Source organism: Ovis aries, chromosome 8, assembly GCF_016772045.2.
Source record: "Ovis aries strain OAR_USU_Benz2616 breed Rambouillet chromosome 8, ARS-UI_Ramb_v3.0, whole genome shotgun sequence".
Taxonomy (NCBI): domain Eukaryota; kingdom Metazoa; phylum Chordata; class Mammalia; order Artiodactyla; family Bovidae; genus Ovis; species Ovis aries.
Window position 1 is genome coordinate 20,464,469 of NC_056061.1, and position 20,664 is coordinate 20,485,132.

Here is a 20,664-nt window from a genome sequence, read left to right on the forward strand (position 1 = left end):
TGTGGCCACTGCTGAGTTTTTCAGATTTGCTGGCATATTGAGTGTGGCGCTTTCATAGCATCATCTTTTAGGATTTGAAATAGCTCAGCTGGAATTCCATTACTTCCACTAACTTTGTTCGTAGTGATGCTTCCTAAGGCCCACTTTGCATTCCAGGATGTCTGGCTCTAGGTGAGTGATCACACAATCATGATGATCTCAGTCATGAAGATCTTTTTTGTATAGTTCTGTGTATTCTTGCTACCTCTTCTTAATATGTTCTGCTTCTGTCAGGTTCATGCCATTTCTGTCCTTTATTATGCCCATCTTTGCATGAAAAGTTCCTTTGGTATCTCTAATTTTCTTGAAGAGATCTCTAGTCTTTCCCATTCTATTGTTCTTCTGTGTTTCTTTGCGTTGATCACTGAGGAAAGCTTTCTTATGTCTCCTTGCTATTCTTTGGAACTCTGCATTTAAATGGGTATATCTTTCCTTTTCTCCTTTGCCTTTCACTTCTCTTCTTTTCATAGCTGTTTGTAAGGCCTCCTCAGACAGCCAATTTGCCTTTTTGCATTTCTTTTTCTTGGGGATGATCTTGATCCCTGCCTCCTGTAAAATGTCCCAAACCTTTGTCCATCATTCTTCAGGCACTCTGTGTATCAGATCTAATCCCTTGACTCCATGTGTCACTTCTACTGTGTAGTCATAAGGGATTTGATTTTGGTCATACCTGAATGGTCTAGTGGTTTTCCCTACTTGCTTCAGTTTCAGTCTGAATTTGGCAATAAGGAGTTCATGATCTGAGCCACAGTCAGCTCGCAGTCTTGTTTTTGCTGACTGTATAGAGCCTCTCTCTCTTTGGCTGCAAAGAATATAATCATTCTGATTTCAGTGTTGACCATCTGGTGATGTCCACGTGTAGAGTCTTCTCTTGTGTTGTGGGAAGAGGGTGTTTGCTATGATCATTGCATTCTCTTGGGAAAACTCTATTAGCCTTTGCCCTGCTTCATTCTATACTCAAGGCCAAATTTTCCTGTTACTCCAGGTATTTGTTGACTTCCTACTTTTGCATTCCAGTCCCCTATAATGAAAAGGACATCTTTTTTGTGTGTTAGTTCTAGAAGGTCTTATAGGTCTTCATAGAACTGTTCAGCTTCTTCAGCATTACTGGTCTAGGCATAGACTTGTATTACTGTGATACTGAATGGTTTGCCTTCAAAACGAACAGAGATCATGCTCACAAGGGGATGATCAAAAGGAGCTCACAAGGGGAACTCACAAGGAGGCCTTTTCTCCTGTAATGGAAAGGTTGAAACAGCCGAGATTCAGGTCAAACCTCTAATTGTTATAGTCACAGAGCTTCAGGGACTTGAATGTTCAGCCAAATTTTATTTTGTGAAAATTCAGGGTGCTGTTGGGGAAAACCTAGAACCTTGAAACATGCCATGGGGACAGCTGGATGGATGCCCCTGAGGATGCTGGCTCTGCACTCCCTACTGCCTCCTGTAGTCTTGTGAAAGTAGCCCACCCTTCCTACCAGGCCACCTCAGCTTATGCTAGAAGGTGCTGCAGAGGCTGCTACCCGCCTTCCCTCCTCTTCCCCTCCCCTCCCCTCCCCAGCGCCTCAGAGAGTAACTGCCTGTCTCGTCTCTTTGCTGCCAGGTCTATATTGTTTATAAGGAACACACCTAAGGATACGGAAAGTTTGAAAGTGAAAAGATAAACTGGGTATATAGTCTCCAAAGGCAAGCCGAGATATTTATATTCAGCCTAGAGAGAATAGACTTAAACGATCAAAAGCATTATCAGGCATGGAGAAACTATTTATATTCTCATTGTTTAAAGTATAGTTGGTTTACAACATGGTTTTAGTTTCAGGTGTACAACAAAGTGATTCAGTTATATATATTTTTCCTTTCAGGTAATTTTCTATTATAGGTTACTACAAGACATTGAGTGTAGTTCCCTCTGCTATGCAGTAAATCCTTATTATCTATTTTATATATAGTAATTTGTATTTGTTAATTCCATACTCTTAATTTATCCCTCCCCTTTCCCTTTCCTCTTTGGTAATAACCGTAAGTTTGTTTTCTATGTCCTTGAGTCTGTTTCTGTTTCGTGCATAGATTCGTTTGTATTATTTTTTAGATTTCACATTTAAGTGATATAATGTTTGTCTTTGTTTGACCTCACTTAGTGTAATATTCCCTAGTTTGATTCGTGTTGCTGCAAATAGCAATATTTCACTTTTTTATGGTGGAATAGTATTCCGTTGTATACGTACACCACATCTTCTTAAATCATTCAGTTGTGGATGGGCACTTGGGCTGTTTCCACGTCTTGACTGTTATAAATAGTGCTGCTGTGAATATTGGGGTGCATGTATCGTTTCAAATTAGTTTTCATAGTTTCTGGATACATGCCCAGGAGTGGGGTTGCTGGATCGTATGGTAGCTCTATTCTTAGTTGTTTAAGAAACCTTCATACCGTTTTGCATAGTGGCTATACCAATTTACATTTCCACCAGTAATGTAGGAGGGTTTCCTCTTCTCCACATTCCTTCCAGTATTTATTATTTGTATACTTTTTGACGGCCATTCTGACTGGTATGAAGTGATACCAGTCTGTGTCTGTACATTATGGTTTTAATTTGCATATCTCTAATAATTAGCAAGGTTTAGCATCTTTTCATGTGCCTTTTGGCCATGCGTATGTCTTCTTTGGAGAACTGTCTATGTATCTTTTTTGGAGAAATATCTATTTAACATTTCTGTGCATTTTTTAATTGGGTTTGACTTTTTTTGATATTGAGTTACTGTTTGTATTTTTTCTATTCTGTATGTTGTCTTTTGTTAATGATTTCCTTTGCTATGCAAAAGCCTTTAATTTGTTTATTTTTGCTTTTATTTCTTTTGCCCGGGGAAACTGATCTAAGAAAATACTGCTACAATTTATGTCTGAGAATGTTTCGTTATCCCCTCAGAGTTTTATGGTGTCATGGCAAACCATTTTGAGTTTATTTTTGCATGTGGTATGAGGAAGTGTTCTAATTTCATTGATTTACATATGGTTGTCCAACTTTTCCAACAACCGCTTGCTGAAGAGCCTGTCTTTTACTCATTGTATTTTCTTGTTTCCTTTGTTGTAGATTAATTGACCATAGGTGTGTGAGTTTATTTCTGGGCTGTTCTTTTCCACTGATCAATATGTCTGTTTTTGTACTAGTACCATGCTCTTTCGATTCCTGTAGCTTTGTATTACTGTCTGAAGTGTGGAAAGATTATGCCTCCACCTTTGTTCCTTTTCCACACAGTCGTTTTGACACTTTGGGGTCATTTGTGGTTCCATATAAATTTTACCATTATTTATTCTAGTTCTGTGAGAAATGTCATGGGTGTTTTGATAGGGATCGCATTAAATTTGTATAGTATAGCTGTTTTAACAATATTAATCTTACAATCCAAGAGCATGGGATATCCTCCCATTTCTTTGAATCCTCTTCAGTTTCCTTTATCACTGTTTTATAGTTTTCTGCTTTTAGGTCTTTTACCTCCTTGGTTAAGTTTATTCCTCTTTTTTGTATCCTTCACATTCCAATGTTAATTCTGATCTGTATATACCAATTTAAAATAGCCTCAAATTTTATAAAGTAAAAATAGAACCATAAAAAATAACAAAAATCCATCGCAATAGTGGAGAAGGCAACAAAACTTTAGAAGAAATCAGGGGAGAAGGAAGATTTAAACAGCAAAAGTAACAAGATTGTTTTAAAGTTCAAGAGGGTATTTGGTTCTAAAAGAAAGGCCTCTGGCCTTTAAGTAGGATGATAGATGAATAGACTGTAAGAAGGAAAATTAGATACACAATATGTGAAACAGACAACTAAAACTTAGATTCTGTGCGTTGGAAAGGTAAAATCTGAGGTTTGATAAAATGCCACCAGGGGGCAGAAGATTCCAAATGGGATATTCTACTTCGACCTATTGTTAGAGCTGGAAGGCTTTGAGGATTATCAAATAAAATACTCTTATTATTATGAGAATGAACATACTGAGCACTAGAAAAGATACTACTTTCCAGAGTCATACAGATAGTGTAAGTGTCAAAAGCAGGACTCACATCCCTGTCTTGACTCATCTTTAATAGGCCATAAAAGGAAATACAGATGAAATGACCAATTTTTCAGTCTTGCTCTCCTGACAATTATTCTTATTTTTCTTAAATGGTGCAAGGATTAATGGAACCTATGATTGATTCTACGTTGATTTTTAAAAATGATGGTTGGAAAAAAATGATTGAGCTGGATCTGAGTTTCAGTAGAAATACTTTTTTTGTATGTGAATGACTATTGAATGCAGGAACTCCCTAAAGTTATAAGCAGATTTCTGAATGCTGAAGACTGTAGCATTCTGCCTCCCCTGACACACGGATAATCTCTGCGTGTGCTTATGGTCCCCATATGCTTTAGTAAGTAGTGTTTGTGACATTCAAGGAGGGAGTCGCTGTCACTAGGTGCCTTTCTCTTATCATCCTCACCATAGTTAAGGGGATTTTTGCCTTTGCCTACAGCTGCAAAAAGTAGATTATCAGCTTCTGAAAGCAGAAAACAAACAGAACAACAACAAAAAACAACCTGATTTTTCAGGGGCAAAAGACAATGTACTGGCCATTCTAACCATGGAAAAGAGAGTGCTAAAGGCAAATGTGCAGTGTAAGAAAGAAAGGGGAAATAGCCATAAAAACGGAGGGAACTAAAAGGATAGTGAAAGACTGTTTGTTCAATTCCATGTGAATAAATTTGGCAGCTTTTCCAAAAGAATATAATTTACCAAAACTGAAGTTTTAAAATCTAAACAGATATCCATAGGAGAAGAAATAGAAAAAAATCATCAGATTGGTACCAACCCCAACAAGTTCCCCCCGGGGCAATACTACTAAACCTTTAAAGGGCAGATAATTCTAATGCCTAGCAAGAGAACAACCTAGAAAGAAAAGAAGACTTCTAAATTCTTTTTGTCTAGCTAAAAAAAAAAAAAAAAACAGGAGAAAGATCTAACACAAAGAAAAATGAAAGGGCTATCTTGAAAAAAAGTATTAATGCAAAAATTCTAAGTAAAATATTATCACTGTGATTTCAGCAGCACTTTGATAGACTCATCATACACCATGACCACATGTGTAAGGGCATCAAGTGAATCATTTGGCTGAGTCTAGAGAGGGATCCTAGAGAAGAAAATCATTTGCTTCTAATTCCATAGATGCTGAAAAGGCATTAGTCAAAATTCAACACCCATTCTTGGGAGAAAATGGAATATAGCATAATATACAGCCCAACATAACCTACGCCCCGAAGCCAGCATCATGCTTAGTAGGGAGATACTTCTTGTTACTGTTATTATTTTAGTTGCTAAGTCATGTCCAACTCTTTTGTGACCCCATGAACTATACCCCTTCTGGCTCCTCTGTCTATGGGATTTTCTGGTCAAGAATACTGGAGCACGTTGCCATTTCCTTCTTCAGGGGATCTTCCCAACCCAGGGATCAGACCCACGTCTCCTACATTGGCAGGCGGATTCTTACCACTGAGCCACCCGGGAAGGACCATAAATAAAGGAGGTTGCACCAGCACTGTCTGCATGCATTATGATCACATTTCCAAAAACCTATGTCAACAAAAACGACTAGAAATAAGGAATTTAGTAAAGGAGCAGTATATAAACAAATCGATCTGGACAAAAAAATTAATTCCATATTAAAATATATGTCTGTAACTGCTCATACCAGCATAGTGCTTGTCATGGGGCAAGCCACAGTTCTAAAGGTTTTACATGTATTAACTCTTACGATATTCACTATACTCCATGAGGTATATGCTGTTATGATCTCCATTTGGAAATAAGGAAATGGTATCAGAGAGATGTAGAATGATATTTTTTTGGTCATACAACTAGAACAGAATTACGCTTTTCTCTACAAGGGCCTTATTGATTCCTGATATGTAAAAGGAGGGATGTGGGACCATTTACAGTAACAACAACAAAAAATACCTAAGTGTAAATTAAACCAAAAATGTGAAGTACTTATACGAAAACTATTTAAAATGCCCTTACTTCAATTTGGAGAAGGCGATGGCAACCAGTACTCTTGCCTGGAGAATCCCATGGACGCAGGAGCCTGATAGGCTGCAGTCCATGGGGTCGCAAAGAGTCAGACACGACTGAGCGACGTCACTTTCACTTTCACTACTTCAATTCAGTCCAGTCACTCAATCGTGCCTGACTCTGCGACCTCATGGACTTCAGCATGCCAGGCTTCCCTGTTCATCATCAATTTCTAGAGCTTGCTCAAACGCATGTCAATTGAGTCAGTGATGCCATCCAACCGTCTCATCCTCTGTCATCCCCGTCTTCTGATACCTTCAATCTTTCCCAGCATCAGGGTCTTTTCCAGTGAGTCAGTTTGTTGAATCAGGTGGCCAAAGTCAGCTAAAGCATCAATCCTTCCAAGGAATATTCAGGACTGATTCCCTTTAGGATGAACTGGTTGGATCTTGCTGTCCAAGGGACTCTCAAGAGTCTTTTCCAACACCACAGTTCAAAAGCATCTATTCTTTGGCGCTCAGCTTTCTTCACAATTCAACTCTCACATCCATATATGACTACTGGAAAAACCATAGCTTTGACTAGATGGACCTTTGTTGGCAAAGTAATGTCTACTTTTTAATATGCTGTCTAGGTTGATCATAGCTTTTCTTGCAAGGAGCAAGCGTCTTTTAATTTCATGGCTGCAGTCACCATCTGCAGTGATCTTGGAGCCCAAGAAAATAGTCTGCCACTATTTCCATTGTTTCCCCATCTATTTGCCATGAAGTGATGGTATGGATGTTATGATCTTTGTTTTTTGAATGTTGAGTTTTAAGCCAGCTTTTTCACTCTTCTCGTTCACCTTCATCAAGAGGCTCTTTAGTTCCTCTTCGTTTTCTGCCATAAGGGTGGTGTTATCTGCGTATCTGAGGTGGTTGATATTTCTCCTGGCAGTCTTGATTTTAGTTTGTGCTTCATCCAGCCTGGCATTTTTCATGATGTACTCTGCATATAAGTTAAATTAGCAGGGTGACAATATACAGCTTTGATGTACTCCTTTTCCAATTTGGAACCAGTCTGCTGTCCCATGTCCAGTTCTAACTGTTGCTTCTTGACCTGCATACAGATTTCTCAGGAGTCATATAAGGTGGTCAGGTGAAGAATTTTCCACAGTTTGTTGTGATCTACCCAGTCAAAGGCTTTGGCATAGTCAATAAAACAGAAATAGATGTTTTTCTGGAACTCGCTTCCTTTTTTAATGATTCATCCAATGTTGGCAGTTTGACCTCTGGTTCATCTGCCTTTTCTAAATCCAGCTTGAACATCTGAAAGTTCTTGGTTCATGTACTGTTGAAGCCTCGCTTGGAGAGTTTTGAGCATTACTTTGCTAGTGTGTGAGATGAGTGAAATTGTGCAGTAATTTGAACATTTTTTGGCGTTGCCTTTCTTTGGATTGGAATGAAAACTGACCTTTTCCAGTCCTGTGGCTACTGCTGAGTTTCTCAGGTTTGCTGGCATATTGAGTGCAGCACTTTAATAGCATCATCTTATAGGATTTGAAATAGCTCAACTAGAATTCATCACCTCTACTAGCTTTGTTCATAGACATGCTTCCTAAGGCCCACTTGACTTTGCATTCCAGGATGTCTGGCTGTAGGTGAGTGATCACACCATCATGGTTATCTGGGTCATTAAGATCTTTTAAAAATGCCCTTAAGGAATGTAAAAGAAGACTTGAAACAGTGGAAAGGGCTATTGTAGAAAATAAAAATTTCACTGGAAAAAAACAATGAATGGGAGATAGTTCATTCGCTCAGTCATGTCCAACTCTTTGCAATCCCATGAATCAGAGCACGCCAGGCCTCCCTGTCCATTACCATCTCCCGGAGTTCACTCAGACTTATGTCCATCGAGTCCGTGATGCCATCCAGCCATCTCATTCTCGGTTGTTCCCTTCTCCTGCCCCCAATCCTTCCCAGCATCAGAGTCTTTTCCAATGAGTCAACTCTTCGCATGAGGTGGCCAACATACTAGAGCTTCAGCTTCAGCATCATTCCTTCCAAAGAAATCCCAGGGTTGATCTCTTTCAGAATGGACTGGTTGGATCTCCTTGCACTCCAAGGGACTCTCAAGAGTCTTCTCCAACACCACAGTTCAAAAGCATCAGTTCTTCGGCACTCAGTTTTCTTCACTGTCCAACTCTCATATCCATACATGACCACTGGAAAAACCATAGCTTTGACTAGATGGACCTTAGTTGGCAAAGTAATGTCTCTACTTTTGAATATACTATCTAGGTTGGTCATAACTTTTCTTCCAAGGAGTAAGCGTCTTTTAATTTCATGGCTGCAGTCACCATCTGCAGTGATTTTGGAGCCCCCCAAAATAAAGTCTGACACTGTTTCCACTGTTTCCCCATCTATTTCCCATGAAGTGATGGTACCGGATGCCATGATCTTTGTTTTCTGAATGTTGAGCTTTAAGCCAACTTTTTCACTCTCCACTTTCACTTTCATCAAGAGGCTTTTAGCTCCTCTTCACTTTCTGCCATAAGGGAGGTGTCATCTGCATATCTGAGGTTATTGATATTTCTCCTGGCAATCTGGATTCCAGCTTGTGTTTCTTCCAGCCCAGCGTTTCTCATGATGTACTCTGCATATAAGTTAAATAAGCAGGGTGACAATACACAGCCTTGACGTACTCTTTTTCCTATTTGGAACCAGTCCATCGTTCCATGTCCAGTTCTAACTGTTGCTTCCTGACCTGCATACAGATTTCTCAAGAGGTAGGTTAGGTGGTCTGGTATTCCCATCTCTTTCAGAATTTTCTACAGTTTATTGTGATCCACAAGTCAAAGGCTTTGGCATAGTCAAAGGCTTTGGCATAGTCAAAGGCTTTGGCATAGTCAATAAAGCAGAAATAGATGTTTTTCTGGAACTCTTGCTTTTTCCATGATCCAGCAGATGTTGGCAATTTGATCTCTGGTTCCTCTGCCTTTTCTAAAACCAGCTTGAACATCAGGGAGTTCACAGTTCATGTATTGCTGAAGCCTGGCTTGGAGAATTTTGAGCATTACTTCACTAGCGTGTGAGATGAGTGCAATTGTGCGGTAGTTTGAGCATTCTTTGGCATTGCCTTTCTTTGGGATTGGAATGAAAACTGACCTTTTCTAGTCCTGTGGCCACTGCTGAGTTTTCCAAACTTGCTGGCATACTGAGTGCAGCACTTTCACAGCATCATCTTTCAGGATTTGAAACAGCTCCACTGGAATTCCATCACCTCCACTAGCTTTGTTCGTAGTGATGCTTTCTAAGGCCCACTTGACTTCACATTCCAAGATGTCTGGCTCTAGTGATCACATCATCATGATTATCTGGGTCATGAAGATCTTTTTTGTACAGTTCTTCCATGTATTCTTGCCACCTCTTCTTAATATCTTCTGCTTCTGTTAGGTCCCTACCATTTCTGTCCTTTATCGAGCCCATCTTTGCATGAAATGTTCCCTTGGTATCTCTGATTTTCTTGGAGAGATCTCTAGTCTTTTCCATTCTGTTGTTTTCCTCTATTTCTTTGCATTGATCTCTGAAGAAGGCTTTCTTATCTCTCCTTGCTATTCTTTGGAACTCTGCATTCAGATGCTTATATCTTTCCTTTTCTCCTTTGCTTTTCACCTCTCTTCTTTTCACAGCTATTTATAAGGCCTCCCCAGACAACCATTTTGCTTTTTTGCATTTCTTTTCCATGGGGATGGTCTTGATCCCTGTCTCCTGTACAATGTCACGAACCTCATTCCATAGTTCATCAGGCACTCTATCTATCAGATCTAGGCCCTTAAATCTATTTCTCACTTCCACTGTATAATCATAAGGGATTTGATTTAGGTCATACCTGAATGGTCTAGCGGTTCTAGGCTTAGGTCACTGTTTACTAGAAGGACTTGGGATATTAAGGGAGAATCCTTTTACACTTGTGAGAGATTTGAACACATTTATATAGGTCAAGAGGAAAATATTAGTTCAGAAACAGAAATGAAAGATAAAGGAAATGGAAATAATTGAAGCAAAATCTGAAGTGAGGGAGAAATTGGTGCGTGAAGGTTTCAAACATTTTTTCCATCGGCACAGGAAGAAAGGACTGGAGTAGGTGCAGCTTTTGCGGGGAGAGGATGGACAAGTTGTCAGATCTGATCTTAATGACTTGCGTAGATGAAAGATGTGGCAAGATCTCTAGAGGGAAATTGTGCAGAGTGGCAAAAAGAGATGAGAAAAGAAGTGGATCCAAGATGTGTAAAGGGGTAAGGAATAATGAGCCTGAGGTAATTGGGTTTTTCTTGAAAGGCTCCATGTGAACAGTTATGCCTTGTTCTCCTGCTGCTGATGGAGATGGGAAGATGACATCCTGAAGGGGAGTTGTCACTGGGGGCTTAAGGTTGTCAGTCCTGGAAAGACCATGGAGTGAAGATGCTCAGACAAAAAGTTTAAGTGATGGATGGGGGAGAAAAGAAAACCGAAAAAGTTTTAACACCCAGAGGAAAGTGATGGGATGTGGGCATTAAGTAAATTTTAAATCTCTTGTTGAGATCAGTAAATCCATAGGATGAAAACTAAAGAATGAAGAGAACAGGAGGTTTTGAGCAGAGATAGAATTATTAAGATTTCAGAGCTGGAGTTCTTGCTGATAACAAGTGTGGACATATACGGAGGTGGTCTGAATGAACTGCAGGTTTCTAGAGCAGATGTCAGAAAAATCATAAACGTTACCATGTTGACACTGAACTTTTCCACATGATTTTAGAGAAAGATTGGAGAAGAACCGAGCTAGCTGATGTCCCCAGTGAAGGGGGGAAATGGCTTGGAAGCTATTAGGGGACGCATGGAGAAGAACAGCTGGTAGAGCTATAAAGGAAGGGAGCTTTGCATGGGGCTGAAGGAGAGCATGGTCGGGGAAGTGGGGATCGGGAGGAAGGGGTGTATGGCATGGTTTTTGAAAAGTTAAATCCATCTTGGACAGCAAGGTGGCTGTTACTCCTGGTACTAGAGTTGCCAGATTTAACAAATCCATATTATAGGACATGAATAACTTTTTCGTATAAATCTGTCCCATTGCACAGTACATACTTAAACTAAAAAATTACTTGTTTATCTGAAATTCAGACTTAACGGGGTATCCTTTTTATCTGGCAGCCCTACCTGGTGTACCTGACAGATAGAAATTCAAAAACCCCTCAGAAAAGACATCACAAAGTTTTCACCAGGAGGAAAAAACCCTGCTCAGGGATGACTCACAGAAGTCTGAAGCCGCACAGACACAAACCATCACAAACAAGAGTCGGGGGAAATGACAAACAGGACAGAGCCTCCGGAACTTCTTCAGTCACTGAGCAAATCCTTTTTGAAAACTGTCCTGAGTGCTGGGAATATACGTGGGGAACAAAAGTCATTTCCTTCATGGGATGTGATATAGGGGGAGAGTCAGATAATAAGCAAGAAAATAAAACTGTGCTGGATTAGACAGCGACACATGTCAAGGAAAAAAGTGAAGCAGGAACGGAGATAGAACACGTGTTAGGGGAGCAATGTGCTTTCACTGGAGTACGGACTCGATGGGGCTGAGAGAACCAACTGTGCAGTGGTCCAGGGGAAGAGGTTTCCAGGGAGAGAAGAGCAAGTGCGGAATACGTCCCTGGCACGGGTAGGTGGCAGCCAGGGGCTCCGCGTGGCTGGCCCGGGGTGAACAAGGTGGGGGATGAAGTCAGACAGGTGACCACCCGATGCGGGGTGTCCTGTCCAACATGGTGGTCACATCTGGCTGTCTACATTTAAATAAATGAAAAGTCAACAAGATTTTAAAAAGTTTTCTTCAGTCACTCCAGCCACATGTGACTCGAGTGGTTACCCTACTGAGCAGCTCAGAGAATATTTCCGTTCTTGCAAAAGTTTTACTGGGCAGTGTTGATGGGGCTTTATAAATCATTACACAGACTTTGTGGCTCTTACTCTCAATGAGATGAAGATAACAACAACAAAAAAAAGAATGTAAAATGAGGTTTCACATGATTAAAAGAAGGAATCAAAGCCAAAGAAAATATACCAAGACACTGTAGAAAAGGGAAGACTTGGAAAAGAATCAGTAGACCCTCCAGAAATTTTTTTAAATTGACATTAAAACCTCAATGATTAAATAGCAGATAGCAAAACTGGAAATTAGTAAACTGGAGTATAATATGTAATCTTATACAGTGCTTCACGTGGGTCAGACAGTGCTCTGAAAGCTGCATGTAATACAACAGCTATAGGTAGGGGGAGAGTATATTTTTGCCCCAGGTAACAAGCAAGAAAACAGGTACAGAGAAGTTCTGGTTCCTTGCCCACCATGCACTCAACCACTATGCTATATTGTTTCAGGAATTTACGTGGAATGCAACAAGAGCGATAAAGAGAAAATAAGGGGGAAGAAGAGACATGATGGAATGAGAAGGCCCAGTGAGCGTCCACAGGAATCCCGGGAGCGAATAAAGAAAACAGCAGAGGCAAGTAGTATCGGGCAAGGGAGGCTGAGACTTTTTCATAGTTCATAAAGATGAGTCCTGAGATTCTGGAAGCACAAGTCCCAAGTGAATACAGATGAATTTATAGCAGCCCCAAGTGGTAAAATTGCAGAATACCAAAAGCAGAGTGAAAATCTTTAAAACCTGTCGGGGAATTTATTCCCAGAACAGGGAGAAGCTGGGTGAGAGACCCGCAGCTGGAGGTGAAAGATCAGTAGCGGGCCATGAACACAGCAGTGTGGCTTTAAGAGGGGCACTTCTAGGCGACTGGATGGGCTGGGTCTGGGGGCAGAGACCGCGAGGAGGACTCATTCAGCCCTAGCTTCTCATTAGTGGGGCTCAGCTTCTCCCAGGTCCTGGTGAGAGCCCAAGCTTGTGCTTTCTCTCAAGGGAGCACAGGGTGAGTGTGGCTCTCAGAATCTTAATAGTTGGTGCATAAACAAATGGGAGAAGCATTTTGAGAATAATGAGGCCAAGCTGGTGGCTACACTTGGATTGCTAAATTGATGTATTTATGAAAGGCCTTGTGATGATGTTTTTGTGAAAGGCTGTTCATGGTGATAAATATGATACCAGTTTCTGCTAAGAACCTAAAGCAGTGCAAAATAAGAGAAATGTCTAGTATCCTTTCTAGGCTGATTATAAACATGAGTTAGTGCGCGTATAAATCACAGTAATAGAAGCCAGAGCAGCGTCAGCAACCTCTGTGGATGGCTTAGTCTTGTCTGTCTGAGCAGATATCTTTCTGCCACAATTGTAAGAAGTGATGGACTGCAATTTTTGCCTCCCAGTAGGATTTGATACCATAGAAAAAAAACAGTTGCCTTATCATAGGTGCTAATTTTGCAAAACGGAAAAGAAAAGCATAGTATTTTCCTGCTCTTATCCTGTAGTTTTGGCTCGGCTGTTTTGGGTGTATCAGACAGACTTTTCCACTGACCATCCTGGGCTGTGCGGTGAGGCCATCCTGAGGAAGTGGTGTTCCAAAACAAAGTCCTGTCCTCGCGCTTTCTGTCATTATTGGATCATGTATATGGGAAAGAAATGGGATAGATGGGCACTGCTCCACTGTAGAGAAGTGTGGTTTTTTTGACTAGTATTTTAATGTTAAAAATACATGCAGCCCAAATGTCACTGTTCTTATCTGTAAGCCTTGGAGGAAGGCACACTCACATCGTTTTTATGCATGAGGAAACTGAGGCTCAGGGTTAAGTAATGACAAACTGGATATACAGATGGGTCATGGGCAGACCATAAATAAAACAGAACTCTGGCTGGCAGCCTACAGCAAAAAGCATAGGAAACCAACTCATTATCCACAGTAGCCAATAGAGAGGCCAGCTTGCTGTAAGTCAGGCTTGTAGGAAGTCAGACCACTACTTCTGGAAACAATGCAGGAAGCCAAATTAAAATGCCTGAAACTGACCCCAGATCGCTAGGACTTTATTAATAACTGACAGCTTCCCTCATTTCTGTCCCTATTTCCAACTTAGGACCAACCAGAGGAAGCCACGTATGCTCTTCCCATTGTACCGCTTGCCCTTGTATGGAGGCTGAGCCTCCAGTGCCTTCAGTAGGCCAGCAAGCAGGATACCAATGAGAGGCGGGTATGTACATTGGTTTGGCATAGTTTATTACAATTAGTATGCATAGAAAACCATGTAAACTCACAAGGTAAATGGTTTGTCCTCCATAGTAACCACAGATAGTCTGCTGCGACCTTCCAGCACCTCCATATCACAGAAACTGTCATACAACTAGTATTATACATTTTTAGGGAAAGAATTTTTTGGTCTACATTTTCTATTAAAACAAAAACATACACTTTCCTTTTTGACAAAAGAGGTTAAATTCACACGTGCCCCCCACCCACAGTGAACTTACAAAGCAAACTCAGATAAAACCACTGGACAATGAGGTACAGCTGAAGTCAGGGCCAATCTGGAATTATAGACACCTATTTAAGGGAAAATTTTTTCTTACAAAATTAGCACTTTCCAGCCATCTCGGTAGAAAAAGCCCTATGTAGATTTGGCTTCAGTCACTTTTAATAAGAACACACTTCAAATAACTTTTTTTGTGTTTTCAAATAGTACAATGCGCTGTTTCCGACGAGTCATGAAAACTGTGGGCGTCTGACCTCAGCAGTATTTTTCATCTGAGGCACAAAAGCATCTGACACAGTAATTTAGAGCGTAATTGCTGCGCCACCTTCACTGTGTCTGTTGAGCAGTTTTGGTTGCTCTAAGTCTGGGCATTTGGCTTTGCAGACAGTTTGAAAAGGCAGATTTGCATGTGAAAGCGAGTTATCTGCCAGGCCCAAGGTGAACAAGAAGCAACCTGTCAGGAAGGCCAGCTGCTCAGAGGGCCAACTCCTGCAGGCTGAGGGAAGTGAGGTCCCCTGCAGGCCACGGAGACCTGGTCCTTGGACCCCTTGACAGGCCACTGCACATGCCCACCTGAAGTGAGGTGCCTGTATTTTGTTTGTTCTTTTTAATCTACAATAGTAATTGCAAACAACCACCCTGGTGTGCTTTTCATGCTTCAAGTAATTTCATTCCTTCCAGGAGAAGAATGCTAACAATGCTTTTAGTTTTCCATATCAAAGGAAAGGAAATGAGCCATAATAACAACAAGATTAAGTTTAAACAGACCTGCTGCTAACACAGTATCAGATAAAATATATTTTAAAAGTGAACATACTATTATATGTTTTTGCAACAGCTGCATTCTCCCACTTAACCTCCCTGCAGAACGAAAATCTGCTAAAGCAAATTTAAGTTACTTTAATCTTGTTAAATACAACTCTGTACAGATTGCACATTTTTACATCGAAGCAGCTCAGTATCACAGTTAGAGAAATGAAAACGCCATCTGAAGAATGTTCATTTTTCTAGCCCACAAAACCCAACAGACGCTGGCCCTCAGGGTCAGAACAAACCAGCTGCACAATTCTGTAAACAGTGTGGAGGGGGGCTCCCCGCAGGATCCTGTTCCACTGCGCACACACGCACGCGCACACACCACACTCACACGCACACTCTCCCGAGCGCATCGGCTTCCAGGGCGGCGCGCAGTCCGGCGCTCAGTACCGCAGCAGCAGTTTGATTCACAGTGTGTGTGTTCACAGAAGAGCGGTCATGGCCGTCGGGCTGAGGGGTCTGAGGCAGTCTCTGGGGGCCAAGTAGGCAGGGCTGCTCGCGGGGCTGACCTGGGGCTTCTGATGGTCGGGAGGGGCGCAGCCCGCGGCTAAGCCGCCGCCCTTGGGCTGGTCGTAGCCCGGCTCCGCGGGCGCGGGGCTCGGCGGCCGCTGGTAGCCGGCGGCTGGGGAGAAGGCGCCAGAGGAGAGGGAGTGCTTGTGCGCCGGCCGGGGCCCCGGCACGCGGTAGCCGCTCCGCGCCGAGAAGGTGTGCGCGCGGGCCAGGTGCCGCTCCACGATGGGCGTGGCGTACTCGGGCTCGGGGTTGGTCAAGGGCAGCGCGTACTCGTGGCGGCCGGCCGGCAGGGGGCAGTCGTAGTGGCCGCCGGCCTCGGTACCCGACCCCGCCGCGTCCGCCTCGGTGTCCATCGGCCGGAAGGTGGAGCCCTTCCTGGTGACCGTCTCGGTGCCAATCATGAGAGGCTGCTGGTAATCTGAAACCCAAAGAGTAGACTTTCGGTACTCCAGCCACTCCCCGGCTGTCCGGGGAGGGGGTGCTCTGCCCTGTGCCTGACGTGTACCAGGCGGAAGAGAAAGATGTAAGCAGCACAGATACCACGCCTCGAGAGGCAGAGGTTACCTCTAACCACACCTAGGGGTATGAAAGAACATCTTCATGGAGCTCTTAAACTGGCTCTTGAAAGGCTACATTTTGGAGTTGAAGATAATACTGTCAGGAAAGGGAAAAGTGACTGAACAACGTATTAAACAACCATGAACAAAGAGTGTGGTGTAACCAGAGCATGGGAGATGTGGAGAAATTTAATAGAAAGCAAAGACCAGAGTGATAGGTTGGGAGTTAACGACAACTGGTAATGGTGATCATGGGCCTCCCAGGTGGCACTCCTGGTAAAAGACCTGCCTGCCAGTGCAGGAGACCTAAGAGACGCGGTTCGATCCCTGGGCCAGGAAGATCCCCTGCAGAAGGGAATGGCTACACACCCCAGTAATGCCTGGAGAATCCCATGGACAGAGGAGCCTGGCTACAGTCCATGGGGTGAGAAAGAGCACACAACTGAGCGACTAACAACAACGATAATCATAAAGCTCGCATTTATCGAGTCCTTTCTTGGCGCCAGGCACTATTCTATAACATTAATAAATCAATTAGTTAAATCCTCTGGAAAAAACGTATTATGAGGTAGTTTCCTCATAGTACGTTTACAGACGGGAAACTGAAGCAGAGAGAAATTTAAGTAATTTTTCCAGGATCACACAGGTAGCAGCCAGTGGGGCAAGAATACAAACACATGCTCCAGGCGCGAGTTGTTGCCTATACCCTACATCATGGTGGGTAGCGAGTGCCCTGCCAGAGAGTTCCGCTTAATTGTCTAGAAACCTATGGAGATTCTAAATAAGTGACTGGCAACTAGAGGTAACCCTGGAAGGAGACAGAAGAGGGAAAGATAAAAGTAAAAAGAAAAATGAAACCCAAAAAGTCATAAATTAGGGGACTAGCAGCAGCTTTGGAAGGACCACATATTGGGGACAGGTATCAGAAGAATACGCCCTCCTTCACAGCTCAGTGGGTAAAGAATCTGCCTGCAATGGAGGAGAGCTGGGTTCGATTCGTGGGTCAGGAAGATCCCCTGGAGAAGGAAATGGCAACCCACTCCTATATTCTCACCTGGAGAATCCCATGGACAGAGGAGCCTGACAGGCTACAGTCCATGGGGTCACAAGAGTCGGACATGACTTAGCGACTAAACCACCATCAGAAGAATTGGTCACCAACAATGTAAGTAGGGTAAGAGGAAAGAGGAGCTTTCCAGCTGTTCAGCCCTGAAAAATGGGATGCACAGATGGAAGCCACTTAGAAAAGGAGTTCCTGGAGCATATGGGTTAGTAAACGATTGTTGTGGGACTTCCCTGGTGATCCAGTGATTAAGACTCTGCATTTCCAATGCAGGGGTTCAATCCCTGGTAAGGGAAAGAAGATCCCATGTGCCATAGGGCATGGCCAAAAAGTTTTTTAAAAATTAAAAATTTTTTCAATTTCTTTTTAAAATTTCACTTACTATGTATACTGTATTTTACAAAACTGTTGGTCCATGATGGATTAGACATTTTGAAAAACCAAACAATAGATCCTTCTTCATAAATCCAGTGACTCCACAATGGCTTGTCGAAACCCTGAGGCCATCCTAACAGATTGCTTCATGTCCTTCTTCCTCTTTCTTTAGAGCAGGAGCTATGCTGAATTCATCTTTCTAGTCCCTTTCCTAGTGCCTTAATCAAAACCTTAGTAACAAAAATAGATTAAGTAAGGGCATCCAAGTTTCAGTGGTACTTCAGGACCATCGCTCTGGGTGTCATTAGAGGCCCTGCAGGTGTAAGAGTCTGAGCTAAACGGGGCTTTGGAGAGATATTTCAGTGTTAGTCTGTGACTCTTTACAGAGCACAGTGATGCACCAGATCCTGTCTAAACAAAAGGCTTCGGTCGTACCTCTCTTCCCGGCCGCCCCTCTCCCGTAAGCAGCACCTTACAGCAGCCACGGAGACTTGGTGCCTACCTGCTGTATCACTGGTGACGAGATCCAACTTTTGTGTCATCTCCTTTTCATTATCATAGCTGATGGTAAACTCAGCTGACTGATGCCTGGCAAAGGGATACTTGATCTGCTTCCAACAGTCTGGAATAAAGATAACACGGAACAAATATCTCAGGAGTATAACACACTCACTCCACAACAGGTTCCTCCTAAAGTCAGAGGTCAGGCTGCCTGTTGCCAGCTGACTGTGACACACGCACAACCACACTCTCCAGGTGTGTGGTAGAAACAGCAGCAGCACACGCCACCCAAACCACACTTTCCACCGTGCCTGTAAAATGCACTTGTTTTCCCACTCCAAATGTGTACCCATCGGCCCCCAGATTATCCCCAGTTTAGACTACCCGGGCAAGAACTTTCCTAATCTGAGCTGACAGGGCATTTGTGACCTTGAAGAGTCCACACAGCTGGCGGTTCAGAGCCTTTGAAGGTGGCACCCTAAGGTGGCCTTGAGATTCTCAGGGGTCCTGCCTGCTGCCCTCTCTCTGGACCATAGCTGATCCCGTGTCCTAAGGAGTCTCTGAAACCTGCCAGACCCAGTCCTTCCCTGGATTTCCCAGAATGAAAAACACAAGGCCTGAAGGCAGTGTGGTGACTCAAACTCCAGTTGCCAAAAAATAATTTTGACAAATGATGGGATGATGTTGAACAAAGGTAAAAGTAAACTGGCTGTGAAGATTCTAAATTAAGAGATAGGATACAATATATTCTTTCCTGTTAGATTTGCTAACTTAAAGCTATTAAATCTTACTTCTTTAACCATGTGTGTGGGTTTTCATGTCCTCAAAGACAGAATAAAACTGTAATAATTTTTTCAACCAACCTGTTTTCTGAGTCTTAGATGATCCATAAGGATTTCCTTTCTTCTTCTTCCTATTAAAACAAAAAAATCCCACTGAAAATATTTCTAAATGATAGGTACTACTCATGAAATGATACTTTCTCCCTCTCTCCAACTTGTTTTAAAAGTATAAGTTAACATTTTATCTTGGAAGAAGTGATGCTGCTTTCTACACGTGAACATATGAAGAGCATTAAACTTTTGTGATTGTTGACATAATTAGAATAAAAATGTTTTTAAATGTGAAGCCACATACTTTCTAAGGACTGCAAAGATTCCCACTCCAACAGCCAGCACGAAGAAGAACAGCACCAGTGGAATAACAATAGTTGTGATGTTTAATCCTAAAAAGGGGGAAAGCCACCACATTACAACAGAAATGAAGCACGACCAAATCCCATGATCTAAAACTGGACACTGATTTGAAAAGTCCTCACTGGTTTAACATGTGGGGAAAAAGAATGCACGCTAGACATGTAATGATACTGGAAACCAAAAAGAGAGGACTCAAAATCTCAGCTAAAATTTAGGAAAATAAAATTGATCTCCCCTCCCGCCCCCGCCCCCGCCCCACCAAGGCACTTTCCACTGTTTCTTGGGATTAACATTTACTCTGAATTTGTTGCCTGGATCATATTAGACTAAAAACCAAAATGGCTGGGGAGGTTTACAGCTGGCCTTATTCAGGCAGGTAGATGATGTAAGCCCAGTGCAGAACTCTCAGCGTGGCTCAGGTAAGCATTTCCCCAAGAGGGGGGCAGGTTTGGACCTGTAGGGTAACAGAAGCCCAGGGAACCAGACCTTTGGAACTGTGGACTGAAAGGAAATGCACCCTAACATCAGACCATGTCTTCCCACAAGGGTCTGTTTAAGGAAGAAGGTCACTTTAACAGCCACTGAAGACCCCAAGCTTGTTGAAACTATGAAAACTAAAGGAGAAATGTTTCTTCTTAACCCTTCTTTTTTCTGTGTTCCCGGGGAAGAAAATAAAGGAATGATCAGGAGTGGAAATGTGTAGTTCATGAAACGGAAGACAAGGAACTTAGCAGGGAACAATATTGATGTAAGTAACAGTGGGAATTTGGGGAAGATCTGACAGGTCAAACATCCAGTAACATCCAGGGAAATGGTTAACTAAATGATGGTATGTCCATATGAAGAAATACTATAAAGATATTAGTAACTGTGTTTCAACTATTTAATAGCATTGGAAAATGCTCATAATACAATGTCAAATGAAAAATATATGCTACAGAACAAAATATGCGGTATGCTGCCACTTTGTTTAGAAGTTACAAAAATAAATATAATTGGATACACAGTGGAATACAGTGACCATGGATGTTGATTTGTGGATGATTTTTAATTTCTTATATATATCTCTCAAATCTACCAAATTGTATAAAATATGCAAATTATTTTACATTCTGAAAAAAATAAATTTATTTTTAATGTTTATTATT

At 42.1% G+C, this 20,664-nt stretch overlaps 1 protein-coding gene and 1 long non-coding RNA gene across 4 annotated transcripts in view; one reads left to right on the forward strand and one right to left on the reverse strand.

Moving 5' to 3' along the window:
• The first annotated feature begins 8,949 nt into the window (after positions 1-8,949).
• LOC132660231 (uncharacterized) lies at positions 8,950-20,662 on the forward strand. The gene is made up of 2 exons (XR_009601605.1): positions 8,950-11,753; positions 12,467-20,662. It is a non-coding gene; the product is annotated as an uncharacterized LOC132660231 (long non-coding RNA).
• Positions 14,222-20,664, reverse strand: part of DCBLD1 (discoidin, CUB and LCCL domain containing 1) — a 77,331-nt gene continuing 70,888 nt past the window's right edge. For all 3 annotated transcript variants that reach the window (XM_015097330.4, XM_042253282.1, XM_060419468.1), the window contains 4 exons: positions 19,458-19,545; positions 19,184-19,233; positions 18,322-18,441; positions 14,222-16,242 (listed from right to left, as the gene is read on the reverse strand). In XM_015097330.4, the coding sequence (XP_014952816.3) occupies positions 15,734-16,242; positions 18,322-18,441; positions 19,184-19,233; positions 19,458-19,545 (767 nt within the window). In that variant the 3' untranslated portion in view covers positions 14,222-15,733. The remainder of the gene's footprint in view (positions 16,243-18,321; positions 18,442-19,183; positions 19,234-19,457; positions 19,546-20,664) is intronic.